Source organism: Tympanuchus pallidicinctus, unplaced genomic scaffold (genome assembly GCF_026119805.1).
Source record: "Tympanuchus pallidicinctus isolate F22 unplaced genomic scaffold, pur_lepc_1.0 scaffold28, whole genome shotgun sequence".
Lineage (NCBI taxonomy): Eukaryota > Metazoa > Chordata > Aves > Galliformes > Phasianidae > Tympanuchus > Tympanuchus pallidicinctus.
The window spans coordinates 4,977,680-4,992,493 of record NW_026294745.1 but is presented as its reverse complement, the minus strand read 5'-3'; the positions used below and the strand labels follow the sequence as shown (position 1 = coordinate 4,992,493).

Below are 14,814 nucleotides of genomic sequence, written 5' to 3'. Positions count from 1 at the left end.
ATGCCAACTGTTTTACAAGGGAATGTTTTATTCCTTCCTTTTAAGGTCCTGGAAACCAACATTCATTTCCAGAGCTATTCTAGAATGCAGACAGTCTAAATGAAGGGTAGGTGAATCTCAGAGATTTCCTTTGGAATCCTTCTCAATCTTAGACTGAGACAGGCCAGCCGTTGTCAGCACTCCCCAGATCTGCTGGCCCTGGTGGTGGAGCTGCCCTTGGGATTGGGCTCAGCAGCCCTGAAACCACCTGCCCAGGTTTTGGCTGGAGGAGGGATGAAATGTGGGAGCAGAATCACAGCTGCCAGAAGTGACAGAAAGGCCAGGGAAAGGCCATGAGCAGATCTGTGCTACTGTGAATGTGGGCATATAATTACTCTCAATTGCTTACCTTTATTTTGAATTGACAAAAGGTTAATCATCTCTAAGAACCTTGGCTGAACCTGATTTTATAGCTATCTGTAGTTGTGCTGCATATGTATTTAAAAAAAAACAAAACAGCACTATAATAATTACAGATGTAGTTGATCTTTTGCCATAGTTTCTCACTTAAATCTCGTCAGTAATTTTTCCACTGTGACAGGATTTATGGTGAGAAATAGAAAGCCTCTTTTCTTCCTAGGAAATTATGCATCCTGCAGAGTAATTAATCTGTTGGAGAAACTAAGACCGGCTTGTTCTGCTTTCTATTCTCCTAGCAATTTCTGTCATATTCAGAAATCTTTGCAATAAGAACAATAAATTTGAATCGAGTGACAGACACTAATTGTTTGTGACCTGATTGTCATCTGTGTCATTGAACAGGGTATGACTGATCCCAGTGTACCAGCTGTAGATCTTTTAGTCTAAAAAGGTAAAGAAAAGACATCTTTAAAAATTGCAGCTCATGGGGCACTGCCACTGCTGTTCCACCTCTGCCCATCACTGTTGCAGAGCTGAGTCAGATGGCAGTGGGATTTCTGTCAGCCCTTTGTTATGGCAAGAGCCTCAGGGTGACATGAACAGCATCGCTGCCTTCCCTGCCCACAGCAGCTTCACAGGCTGTGGGAAAATGGGTCCTAGTCACAGCCACAGGGAGACAAGTCATAGGAGGAGGATCTGGAAGTCTGCAGCAAGGTTAAAAAGAAGGAAAAAATGGAGAAGTTTTGCTGTCTGATCTGCTTTTGTAAGAACCCAGGTATGTGCTGCAGTTTGAACCAAGAGACATTTTTCCATCTGTCTTTTTTAGGTTTTGCACTGCTCTCCATCACTGTAGGACCTGAACGCACAGCATATAAAATCAATAGCAATTGTCTCACTGCCCAGCTGCAGTATTTTCAGAAATGCACCCATTTCCCTGCTGTTCCAGTAGGTGAGACCCTTGGGAATGAATTCTCCCGTGAGCAGCCCCTGAAGCCTGGCTTTTCATTGAGCAGGGCACAAATAACTTCACTTAAATTCCTGTGCTTGGGAACCCACCTCCACTTCCTATGGGAGCACTGTTGTGGTGTTCTGTGTTCTGTGGTGTTCATGGTTAGCATCATGAAGAACTAGAATATAAGGATTGGGAGCAAAGTAGGTGAAGCAGTTGTCATTATGCATGCTTTGGAAGGCTGTCTAATTCTCATAAGAAAAATTGAAAGCAAACTGCTTGATGCTTCCGCTCTGTTGAAAGTTTCATTCTCCTCTTTCTTATGCCTTAAAGATGCAAGTGTTTTGTTCTGTAAACTGCAAGAACTTGTAGTATAAAGAATAAAGTTTTAGCTGTTTGAGCTGCTGGAATTAAATCATTGCTTGAAGTCAAATGAGCACACCACATCTTGGAGTTCCTTTCATCAAAGCAGGTCAGTTAACTTTAATGAAGTCATCTTCAATTTGCTTTGATGTAACATCAGAACCCAGCCCAAATGATTCTAAGCGATCAGCAAATAAATTTCCACATTGCAGTCTTTCAGGGACGTAGCTTAATGAAGTGTCTGGTTTTCTGGGTTCTTTAACTTCTGAAGTGCCTAATTTGACTTGCTTTTAATAAGGCCTGTTTGTGGTTTTGGGGGGGAAACTGCTGACTTTTCGTTGGAAACGGAGCCCTCTTTAAGATGCCATATGTTAGACAAGTAAAACAGAGGCATGCGGCATCACTAATTGCTATTAGTGTTGTAAGTCTGAGACTGTGCAATGCAGGAAGATTAGGCTGCAGATTAGGTTTTTCCTTTGGGGAGAGAAGAGATTTAGAGTCTCAAATACGTAATTTCTGTAATGACTTGAGTGAGGACTACTTGTCAGGCTAGAGATTACAATCTTAGACCCTTCTCTTTTAAAGCAACAGATGTTAAATAGCAAATCTGGTCAAAGGGCCCTATGTCCTCTCATCCTAAACTGAAATAAAAGGAAGAAACATAATGAAGCTCCATAAAATGCGTTCAGAAATATTTAGTGCCAGAATGTGCTTCGTATAGTAACGTCAAAGGAATTCTGTAATGTAAAATCAGTAACTGTAACACAGTTCTTGAAGAGTTTTTCAACTCAAATCATGTCTGTGTTTCTCTGCTTTTCTGGAAGAAAATTGTTCATTAGAAAGGACACAGGCCTTAAATACCCCCAAATTTCACATGCCTTTTTTTCTTTTTTTTTTTTTTTGCTTACAGCTTTCTCCCTTCGCATGACCCAATTGGAGACATGATTATATCAATCCCTAATTGTAAGCCTCCCTTGTGCTAGTTTCTCTCTCTCCCTTCAGACTGCAGAAGTGTATTACTAGCTGCAGACTGATCACTAATGTAAATGTAGACGCCATAATATTTGTAATAGTTGAAACAGAACCAGTCAGGGCTACACTAGAAGATTGCAGCCGGAGTCATAAGTCCCGTTCAGATGCAGTATGCTCATTTGTGATTCCTAATAAATGGTGACTCAACACTGGGCTGTGGTTTGGATTTGTATCTCAGACTGGACTGTTGCCAGCGTAAGTCAGCAGCAATCTTTGGCTCGTGAGCCAGACTCAGACTCAAACCTCTTGACAAAGGTTTGGTACTGTGCTGTTTTTCCGTTTACATGAGAAAGGAGAAATCAGCTTTTCAGCTGGGCAGTGATTCGTGTGGCCACCCTAAGATCACTATAAAGGCTCTTGTCCCTGCTGCTTTTGCACAGAGGAGCGTGGCTAAGCCAAATATGCAAAGACTTTCCAAATACTTCTGCATATACCTGAAGAACATTTACATCAATCCAAGTGTAGCACAGAGGCATAAATGAAAACTGAAGAGAAGCCTGAAATAATTGTAATTATCTTACAGAAATGGTGAGCTGACTTTTTTTTAATTTTTGATGTTCGGTCCACAAAGTGGCTTGCATTACTAATTCCTTGTGATTTTTATTTTATTTATTTCTTTATTTTGCCAGAAGGATCATGGGCTGGAATAGGCACCGTGCCATCCTGCTGGCTCACCTCAGTCTATCTGAACTGATTTTCTTGCATTCTTGTACATTTTGAGACAGGTTTTGAACAGTTTCCTACTTGTCTTTTGGATTAGCTCATCCCTTACTGGAGAAAAATATGTTTGAGAAAGGAAGACAGCATCGCTGGCCTGTTTTGCATTATTGAATGTTGGGGGATGAGTCATCGAAGGTTGCCCAAAATCCCAGTTTTGGGACTGTGACTGACTGAAGAAAAGAGATGTATGCTGATCAGATGTGCCGTTGCCTTGAGCATACCTTTCATTTTCACTGGTTTTGTTTCACTTAAAGCTTTGAAGAAGTTTGTTGTTGACTAAACATCAGTATCTCAATCCCAGTAGTTCGGTTCTTTGGTCTTCTCTCTCTGTGTCCCAGCAATATGAAACTCTATCAAAAGATGCTGCTGTGAAGCTTCGTCTTTCCACTTTCCCCTCCTGCCTGAGTGGCCTGTGGGGTTCCTGCTCATACCTCTGTTTGATCTCGCTCACTGGTGAGACCCGGAGCTCACCTCCCACACACACCTGTAATGAGACCATGGCTACATCAGCTTCTTGTTTTCCTTTCTTTTCAATGATTCATTGGGTTTGAATGCTTAGAGCTCTCTGAATTTTTCAAAAGCTTGACCATGCCAAGGATATTTTTCTGTAGGGCTTCATTTTTTTTTCCTTCTTTTGTCCTGCTGAGACAGTTGATCCTTTCAGCATATTACAACGAGGAACATGAAGGAGACATCAAAAACATAAATATGACCTGGGACCACTGATTGCAGTATGATGTGTGCATTTTAGGAGGCAATGTGTGACATTCAGCTGGTAGTTCATGTTCAGGCAGACTGTTTGTATGTTGCACTTAACCTTAGCAGGAGATTTTATCACAAGCATCTATAGTAGAAAACATTAACTTTATCTGCTCAAACCACAAATGAGCCTCTGCTTCTCCATTCTGTCCTTCTGTAATTAAGCAGAGATGATGACAGCCTTAGCAAATGAGAGCTGTCTTAGCAATGAGATAACAGAGAAATTCCCATACGAGGGCTAACTTGTAACAGACCTTACTTGACTTGGAGAAGCCAGTCCGAGCTTTGTAATATCATGTTTGTCTGTTACTAGCAAGCGTTGACAGTTTTTCTTCTCTATTTCTCTTTAGTTGTTTATTTGAAATACTGACATATTCATCTTGGAAAATTCTTGATTTGAAATATGTTGAGCAGGTCAAACTGCGTTTTGCTCTGCACTGTAAACGATTTGGAGGTTATTTACACAATTCTTTATGGTATCCCCAAGACTATTATAAATAACTTTTTAGCTAATGACAACTTGTTGATAGTCAGCCTTTTGGGAAGGAAAGCTTTGACGTGAAACATGGGATATTTGAGGAGCTTATTTATCAGAATTTAACGCCTAATTAAATAACTGTTGCCATGGAAGAGGTTCTTGGTGATGTGATTGTATGGGTATTTTTTTAGTGCCTGTTTCATTTTGTTTTAAATGTATTTTTGAGCTAAGCAGTAATATATTAGCATATGAAATCTAACAAGTGGATTGTTGACTGACTAATGCCTTAGCACTAAGCAGTGCAGGGTTAATCATTTTAGCTCGTGTGTCCAAACGTTGTGATCCTAGAAGCTTTGTGGAGCTGAATATCTGCACACGATACACATGGTCCATTTGACGTAGTTCTGAGGGGTGGAGGAAATCCAAAGCAATTTGTGGAGCTGTATCAGAGTACACTGGGAAAGGGTCTGGCCTCAGTTCACATGTGAATGACTTGCTTTTTCACCCCATATTCCTTTTCCAACTCTTCTGAGTATTTGACCTCTTACTCTGAGATCTCATTTTGTGGATTTCCAGTGTAGATATAGTGAGATGAAATCAAGGATAATTAGGCATCTTGAGAAGTTTGGAAACAAGATTCCTGTTTTCAGGGAATTATCTGGGAAAAAGGGGAAACTGAAAGCTGATAATTAGTTCTTTATAGTTTGCTCATTAGCAGTTACGCAGTAATAACGCAAGGTGTGTTGATATGAACTCTGGCTTGAAAAGCTGAGGAAAATTTCCACAGAGCCAAGAAGCATTTAGAGATTTTAGGTTTTGTGGGAGTTCAGACCTTGTTCTCTAAAAACTTCTGTGGGAACAGAAGAGGTTAGATGTATGTTCTTGGATAATTGTTTGTCTTTTTTTTTTTAACTTCTATTTAGGCCTTGCAAAGCCTATGGGATTAGTTGAAGGTCCAGGAGGCTTGGGCCAGGGGGGAATGGCTGCTACCCTAAGAGACGATAGCCATGAATCGGAGACTAAATATGAAGAATATGGTTACAATGCCCAGCTCAGTGACAGGATATCTCTCGACAGGTCCATCCCTGACTACAGACCAAAAAAGTAAGTTGAATTCCATATTGTTATTAGAGCAAGTGATTGTTTTTCTTTGGACTCTTGATGACAATTGATTTCTCCCATCCCTTTCCAGTTAGTCTGCCAACGTTTAGTCATACACATACCCTTGAGTTTAGTGAAAATTAAAATGACCAGCTGCCATCTCAAGCATGAAGTGTTGTGTCAAAAACAACAGCAAATCAACTGCCTCTTCTTTAACTGCACTTGATGTTCTTAGAAGTGTTTAGTCAGGGTCTGCAGTGCACTGAAACATAGGCTAAATATAATCCACAAAGGTCTTGTGATTGCAGTGAGATTTTTTTTTAGTTTCTGGAGTATGTGTACATTTTTATTCTAGTATTACAATCTCCATATGCCTGTGTTAAATTTGGAATTATGTGTTTATTGTATGTAATGGTTTGGTTTATTATATTTTGCATCAGATGTCCTTATAATCTTCCATATTTGTGGAGTTATGCATCTTCCAGATGTGACATCCTCTCTGTCAGCCAATGAATGACAATCAGTAATGTCTTAATGCTGAGAAAATCAGCAGCAATGCCTAGCTACTCTCAGGAGACAGAACTGAAAAGAATACTTAATTAATTTCTAATAATAATCTTCTGTTTTAAAAAACCCACTGGGGCTCCTAGGCAGAACTGGAAGTTAAATAAAAAAGTATCATATTAAGCAGAGAGAAAAGTTTAGCCAAGCAAAACAGCTGTGCTCTGTGAGTGGATCGCAATAGAATTAGGATTTTAGGCAGCTCAAGCTGCCAAAAACAAAATCCAGCAAAACAAAACATCATCTTAACCACAAATTTCATTAGCTGTGTTACATATTAATCTAATCTCAGTAGTATTGACTCAGCATTTGTTTTCTCAGATACTTGCTGTACAAAAGAAAACGTAGATCAAAGAGGTGGTGAAGGGAAAAAAAAAATGCTGCTTTGATGTCACATTTGGTCAATGCCTCATAAAAATGTGTAATGAAATTATCCTGGGAAAAAAGGTAGACTGCGATCGTCATGCAAATGTTTGAGTTGCACATCAGATTCTGGTTCAAAGTCCCTTAAAAGCAATATGAATTTTTTCAAGTAAACGTCAGTGAGGTTTGACCAGGCCTGTTGTTAGCTGCTGGTCAGGTGGGTGATAAATTATCTACCTGGAAATATAAAAACGAAAGCTGCAAAGTTTGAATCTAGCTTAACAGCTCTTAGAAGCATGGGAGCATTCACAGCGTAGTGATGTTTGACTTTAGATCGTGCTCTTCCACAGTTGAAAGCATTTATGATTCTTTCAGCTAAGCTTTTTGATATGGTAATCTCATAAGGCCGGGCTGCATGCATAACTGTCTGAGTTATGAAGAACTGCCTTCCTTGTGGTGTTCCAACATTCTTTAGATGATTTTGGTTAGACCCAGATTCTGGAATAGTGTTTTATGGGTGGCAGGGTAATTGCTATGAAAAATGAGTTTGGGGAAGGTAGCTGTTACATGAAGTGCTGATTTTGTATTTCTTTGTTGTTAGTCAGTTTGCTTTTGTCTCTGACACCTTCAGATGTGCAGAAATACAGGGTCTGTAATGTTGAACTCAGTTTTCTCTCCCTTCTTGTGCCATGTATTGGCATGCCAGAGTAATCAACCTCTTCTTATCCAACGTGTCCTATAATGCTACTTCCAGCTGTGCTCCATAGCCACAGGGCAAACCTGAGCCTGACTTTGGTTTGAGAAATAGCTGTGGGGAAACCAATGTGTCCATCCTTATATGGACAGCAGCTTCTCAGTCTGCTTGTGATTTATGCTTATGTTGTTCCCAGTATTTTCCGTCTTTAACAAGAAAGCACTTTTCATTCTTCAGTTGAGAAGCAAGGTAGAATTGATGGCCAAGGCGATGTACAGAGTCCGTGGCGAGTCTCTGAAGGAAACCAGACTAAAATACATGCGTATAGATTTGTCTGGATTTCGTAGACACAACTTAGGAAAGTAAACATGATTTTACTATACAAATATAGGACTTGTAATATTCCAGGTTTAATCTTGTTTTAGAATAAATTTGATCATGAATAACACCTTTTGGTTCATTTTATCTTTGAACTCTTAGTTTATCTTTGACTTATTTTTTTCCAGTATTTCATTCTGGTAGAATGAGCATTTTCTCCCATCTTCTAGCATATATTCAGTAAACGTTTGGAAGTGTGATTGGTTTTCAGCAGGTATTTTCATCCCCACTCAGCAAATTAAAAGTACATTAGACTACACAGGCAGTGTGACTGTGAAGGTCCCTAAACTGGAGTCACCGCCATGTCCTTCCACTGCAGTAAAGTCTGCAAGCCTGTGTGGGCAATGCTGTGCCCAAATGCTTTTCCCATAAACCGCCGCTGGGTTCTGCCTTCCTATCTGCTGCCAGCTCAAATATAACTGCGCTCAGAATGCTTCTCTTTGAGACGAGAATCGTTAAATCGGTAGCAGATTTTGTGTTGTGTTTGAAGCAATGACAGTAAATATCTTGCTTGCAATTACAATTCACATAATAATTGCAAAATGATAGTTTGATCCTAACGTGGTGTAATAAATGTCTCAGCTTTTTCTTCTCTATTGCACCTCCCACAGTTTGAATGCTTGCCCTGTCTCTCTGCATAGAGCCGACAACCCTGGGGAAAGCAGTTCAAAAACATACTGTGATTTGATATTTCAAGCTGTTTAGTTTCAAGAGACATGTAATATATAGAAATTGCAATTTTGCTATATAAAACAATGCAAAACCTCTCCAACAGTTTGTGAGTATATTCAATGTGACCTTGAGCAGTATTTTCATTCCATGTTGGATTTCACATGCATAGAATGTGCTGGTATCGAAGTTGTGCTGATTTTTTAGCAGGTTTTTTAATTCTCGAGTAACTTTTTGCCTTGAAGCAGCTGAGTGCTGTGCTGCTGAGCTCAGGAAAGATGCAAAGACCAAGCAGCAGGAATGAAAGGTGTTTGAGTTCAGTGTGGAGCAGAATATTCAGGATTTCTTATGGCTGACGAATGAGTATTTACACACATTCAGCTAATAACCCTAGAATTGGACTGACCTGAGATTTTTCACTTTCAGATATCTTTCTGATCTGTTAAACTACATAAAAATAACTGTGAAATAGTGGTCCAGTCACTACTGACTGTTACTATGTAAATTTTGGAGTAAATTTTCCAGAAGTACTTATGAAGTACCTCAGAAGACTTTTGCGTGATTATTTTTGCTACAAGGGAATTGTTAGCACTTGTGATGGGATTACTTCCTCTGTCATACAGGCACATAGGAAGGAATAGGTTATTTTCCCCTGGCAACACATGGCTAAGCCAGGGCGTGCTCTCTGACTCTCCAGGTTATTCAGTGGTCAAATGTTATTGGATTCAATTCCATTTATGTTTTTGATCGTAAAAATGAGGGTTGTGATGGCATGAACCTGAGTGCTGTATTGGCTAATGGCCCCAACACATATGCATGGGAAAGCATAAGCACACGTGTCTGTATCAGCTGACTTTACTGACGTGTGTAGGTGTAGAACAGCCTGGAATCCTGTCCAAGGACGTTCTGTGAAACCTGCTAGGCTGTGTATGCATCCTCCTTACTATGATGTCAAAGGATGAGTGTTTGACTGAATGGCCAAAAGTAAGTCTGGAGCAACACAGCCAAGATTTAGATAGAAATCTCACACTTAAGCTGAAGTGCCCGGCATCAACCACCCAAATCCCTGCTGAGTTGTTTGACTTCAAGTGACTTAATTTGTTGGGGTTGCTGAGAGGGAAAAGAAGAGCAGATTTAACTGGAGTACGCTGAACTGCTACAGTAGATCCAGGAGCAGCCATAGCCATCCTTCTGCCTTTCTGGGGATAACAGCCTTCACTGCTGCAGCGCAAAATACAGGTCTGTGCTCCTGTAACAAGAGATCGCACTCAAACCTTCCCAGCCATGCATAAAGATAGAGGTGCTGCAGCTCTGTATATGGCAGTAGATTTTTGACATTATCAAGGATTAAGAATACAGAAGTCAGAATCCTATGGAATTTCTTACAAAGACATGGAGGGAAAAGGCCCTCAAGCTTTCAAACACAGTTTATTTTGCAATGTGGCATCCTGGTAAATTGGGAAGTGTCAGATAACTGGGTGCTTCAAATGTAAGCATCATCTCCCAAGAGAACATCAATTCCTGTGTTCTTTTTGATATAGAAGGGTGGATTGCAAGAGGTTGAATGAAACAGGGTGAACACCTGTAAATCCAGCCTTCTCTAACTTCCTAACATTTGACTTTACAATTCAAATAACTCGGTTTCTCTGCATGCCAAACACATCCACACACATGCACACGTGCACTTGTCAAAACCTCTTGCTGTGATGCATTACACGTACTTTTGAGGAAAGTTAATATGATCCTGGGGCTTCCATAAGGGCTGAATTGGTTTTGACAAGAAATTGTCGCTTGCTGGAGATCTTCAATGTAACTGATCTCTTCTGTGCAACTCGATGCCAAGAGCACTGTGGCAGTTCAGTGATAACAATAATACTAATAAATGGATTCAGTCTGCTGGCTCTATCAGCCAAAGAAAATATTTCTTTGTGTTATGGTCATGGATGTTTGTACTGAGAAAATTCAACCCTAAAGAACAAACTTATTAATGCTGAGGCAACTCAAGTCTTTAGCCATAAAAAGCAGAGGAATCTAGGTCTCGAGGAAATTACTTTCATTTATTCAGTCCTTGTATAAAGGCAGGCGTTTCGTGGCTCGCTATAGAGTTTCACAATAGAAAAAGAATTGCATCTCTGGGGCTCTGAAGTGTAATTAATGGTTCACTCCACACTATAACTAAGGAAAAGCTTTTTTAATTACCTATCAGAAAGGATTCTGGAATTGATCAAATAGTGCTATCAAGGGGCAGACTTGGTAAATAGACATCTGATTTGTTCATTCAAGGGTTTAATAACCGCAGCTCGTCTGAGGCCAGCAGATAGAAACGGCCTTTCTATAGGAAATTCTGCTCCAGTGCTGAGCTTTCGCTTTGGAGGATGCAGGAAGCTCCCTGTAACTTTGGCTCTTCCTGCAGGCTGCAGAGCCCTGCAGGCTCACTGTGACCTTTGAGGCATCCCCAAGGCAAATGATGCACACGTTATCCAGCTGTGTGTCACCAGGGCAGGAGCAGCAGCCTGGTGCCGCGGCCCTGCTGGGGCCCCTTGGAGCAGGCAGCTCCTCACCATCAAGGCAGATGGTGTTCAGAGAGCATCAACTTCTGGATCAGTGCGTTGGAGAGGGCTGGACCTGATGCTGTTGGATTTTCTCCACCCCTGCAGCTTTCTCTACCTCATGACCCAGTTTTCAGATCCTCTGGGGACACAGCGTGTTCTTCACATCACTTATGATTATGGTGGGAAAATCTCCAAATTACCTTTAAGATTCCCCCCAGGTTGACCAGAGCACATTGCTGTGGTTCCCTTTGCAGGAAGCATTTAAATTGGAATGGATCGAAGGCTGTTAAGGAACCAGGATTTCTGATTACCAACTTAAAAAGAAGAAACTATGCTCTGTATCAGACTGAATTTCTTCTGTGAAATGATTGTTTAAAAAAAATATTTAGACCTATTAAGCATTTAGATTCCCATGAAAAATTTAGCTTAAATATAACGACTTTTCTAACAACAGCCTTTTCCAATATTTTCAGATTAATGTCGGGTTGAAGCGAAGTGAAACAGTCATTGAAATTAAACAGTTCCTCTTTCAGCTTAGTGATTCACTGTTTCACAATCACAGTACAGGTACAAGTGTATTTTAATTTCAGTGAGGCTTATTTTAAATAGGAAATTTTTCAACCTTTTTTTTTCCCCTCTTAATAAATAAAATAAAAGCAGTTAAAATTCTGAAGAAAAAAAAAAAATTACATTCTGATTGCAAATATGAAGCAGGGAGAGGAAAAACCAAAAACAGAAAATGGACTGGTTAGAATCACCTCTGGGCAACAGATTGGGATTGTTTATTGAAGGGAAGTTGTGTTAGAGATGAAACTAACTGAAGTGTTCTAATTAGATCCCAAACCAATGTACAGATGTGGATTTTGAACAGACCAAAGGGAGCATGTGTATGTGCGTGCTCTGGGACTTTCTGTAGAGCTTGGCCAGCTCTGCTCGGTTATGCAGGCGGGGATTTCCTCAGGCTGTGTTTCCCTAGCAGCACAGGAACCTTTGTGCCTATGAGATGTGCTTGCTCTGTGCTGCCTTTCTGCCTTGCCTGGGAGCAGAAGGGACTGGCATGGGCTGAGCAAGTCCCTGTGCTGCTGCTTCGGAGAAGAGCTGGGCTCTGACCACCTCACACTGCCTAGCACTCAGCTTATTGGGGATATCAGTTGACAATCTAAATTTGCTCATTCTGCTGCCTGTGGGCCAGCTGTGCTTATTTGTGTACCCCTGTGTAGGCCAAAAGCTTTTAGCTGCAATTTGAGATGTGTTTCTTGTTTGGCTGTAAAGGACTGAGACTGGGACTATGCAAGCCCACAAAGGAAGGGAAACATCACCCATTCCTTTGGCTGGCAAAGGAAACTCTGTGTGGATCACAGGTGCCTCAGCTAGACCCTGCATTTGTACTCTACCTTCACAGCTGTCACCAAGACCTGTAGTTGTTATTTGATCCTGGTTATGAAGGTACTGTAAGTCTTCTCCCAGGCTCTGCTGGAGTATGACTCTAACAGCATATTAATGGGAATGCAAACTTGAAATTTTGCCTCCAGCATCTCAGGTTACCATTAGGTCTTTGGATATTTAATTAGTTAAGCAATGTTAAATTTCTCCAGTGAGAAGACTGATTACACTATGGTTCTGTTTTCCAATAATAAAAACTAATTATTGAGAAACTTTCCAACCATTTGAGGCCAGCTGGTCATCAGGAAGGTTCTCAAACTGCTTTTGCTTGATCAACAACAGTAGAGCACTGCCATGAGGTAGGACCAGGAGACTGCCCAGGTTGCAGCCCAGTAATACTGCCTTCTACTTGCCTGTGTATAGAGAAATTTTCTCAGCTTTTTTCCCATTTTGATTCATTATTGATTCTCTTCTGTTTAGCGCTAGCTAGGCTTTCCCGTTAAGTAGCAACTTTAATTATATCACAAAGTATGTAACATAGACCTTGATCATTAACAGTGGTCCATTGGATAATGAAAGGAGTATCAGCAAGTCTAAATTGAACAGAATTACAAAAATTAACAACCTTTTCCAAAAACTCATCTTACACATTATATGCAGTAATTTTCCTCTTGTTACATTTTTGCAGTGTCTTTCTGTATATTAATTGTTGAAGACGAGTTCTGCTTGACTGTCAGCACTAATAAATGTAGATTTAGTGGAGGCTGAATTTGATTAACTAGGGAGCATGAACAATAACTGATTGCAATGTTGTGTTTAAATGCAGTAAGGCTGGAAGCCATTCCCTGTAATTTGTCTGCACCAGAAAGTACGCTTGAATGCATGAATAACTTACCTAAGGTAGGTTGCATAACAGTGACTAACAATTAGACATATAATTTAAAGTGGTCAGCTAGGCTGCCTTTATATACAGTGGAGGAGGAGAAGATGTGGAAACATTGCTTTAGATGTGTGCAGTGTGTAATGTCCTCCAGAGATCTCTCCCCTGGAAACCTGGGGCAGACAGTTTAAATGGGATTCCAAGTGAATCCAATACAAAATGTTAACAACTTCAAGGCATAAGGAAACGAGGGAACTTCTGCATTGGTAACACATATTGAAAAATGCTGTTCAACAGAGTTGCAAAGTTGAACTAGCTTGCCAGCATTGGAAGCTGCACAAGGTCCTCGTCCAGCGCAAGGCTGGAGGCAGCATGGTTTTCAGCTGAGAGAAATGGAAGAGATGAGCAAAAATCTCCTTTTCATCCTCAGTTTTTCTCACAGATCGTAAAACTAGATGTGCCTCATATGTCCTGCACCTTTACAGGTGTCTTAACCACCCTTGCCATTTTTTTTTATTTTTATTGTAGAATGTAGTAATTTCCTGAACTTGAGAGTTGTAATATTTTCATAGCAGGAATATTTTCCCCTTGAGAAGAGCGATTGTGGGGTGCTGTCTTCAAGTTGCGTGTGTTATTCTCTTGCAGATAAGTATGTGTCTGCAATGCTGAAGCACTACTGAGGTCAGCAGTGACTTGCAGCCAAGTGCCTGCAAATGTGTGCTAGCATCTTAGTTTCTTCCGTACGCCTCCCCTGGGCCGGTGTCTGATGGTTGCCCACTATCAGTTCCAGGCAGAAAAGGATATTCCTGTAAATTTCTGAACTGTCATGTTATGTTACGCTCCACGGTATTACATTACAGAATGAAAAGAGGTAACAGAACAAGTCAGGCAATGAATTCAGAGTGGTGTTTCTTTTCCTTTTATGTCATCTTACATGTATCGCTATTACACTGTACCCAATATCTTTCTTACAGCTTTGAAGGAGTTCTAATGTTTTAGAGGATGTTCTTCTTTTCTTGCTTAAAATGTGCACGCAAATTTAGTTCAGCTGATGATGTGAGGTATGGATACACATTATCTCCAATTGCTTTCATAATGTAATTTTAAAAATAATCGAATTTTGGTACTCATTGCAGTTGGGTCTGTTTCAGAGTATAAAAAAGTCAAGGTTTCAGGTCAAATAACATAAAGGTTTTTTAGTTGTTGTTTGTGTCTCTACAGCGAAAACATGAACAGGCCAAGATGTCAGACAATTTACTCTTTTGTCTGAAATAAAACTGAGTTGTGGACTCCAAGTTGATGCCATGTTTCATTTTAATAGTGTCACTTCTTGCTTGTTTTGTCCGTGTCTCTTGTTTTGAGTGAATTTAGTGCTAATAAAAATGAGAGACTCTTAAAGCTCTCCTTTGCCAGAGGTACTGGACTGTTGCAGGCTGCAAATGTGAGCTCCCTGTCTTGGGTAGTTTGATCTAGATGCCTTCCAAGGTTTTGTTTCTCTGAAACAGCACCTGCCACTTAAAAGCTGTTTGATAG

The 14,814-nt window shown here is 40.4% G+C and overlaps 1 protein-coding gene across 7 annotated transcripts in view; it reads left to right on the top strand.

Moving 5' to 3' along the window:
- Positions 1 to 14,814, top strand: part of GALNT9 (polypeptide N-acetylgalactosaminyltransferase 9) — a 154,550-nt gene that overhangs the window by 52,841 nt on the left and 86,895 nt on the right. For 6 of the 7 annotated variants that reach the window (XR_008208653.1, XM_052691084.1, XM_052691085.1 and 3 more), the window contains one exon: positions 5,624 to 5,804. The exons of the other annotated variant lie outside the window; for it this stretch is intronic. Coding sequence is in view for 5 of the 6 variants with exons in the window: in XM_052691084.1 (XP_052547044.1) it covers positions 5,624 to 5,804 (181 nt within the window). In the remaining variant the exon portion in view is untranslated. The remainder of the gene's footprint in view (positions 1 to 5,623; positions 5,805 to 14,814) is intronic. 7 annotated transcript variants of the gene reach the window in all.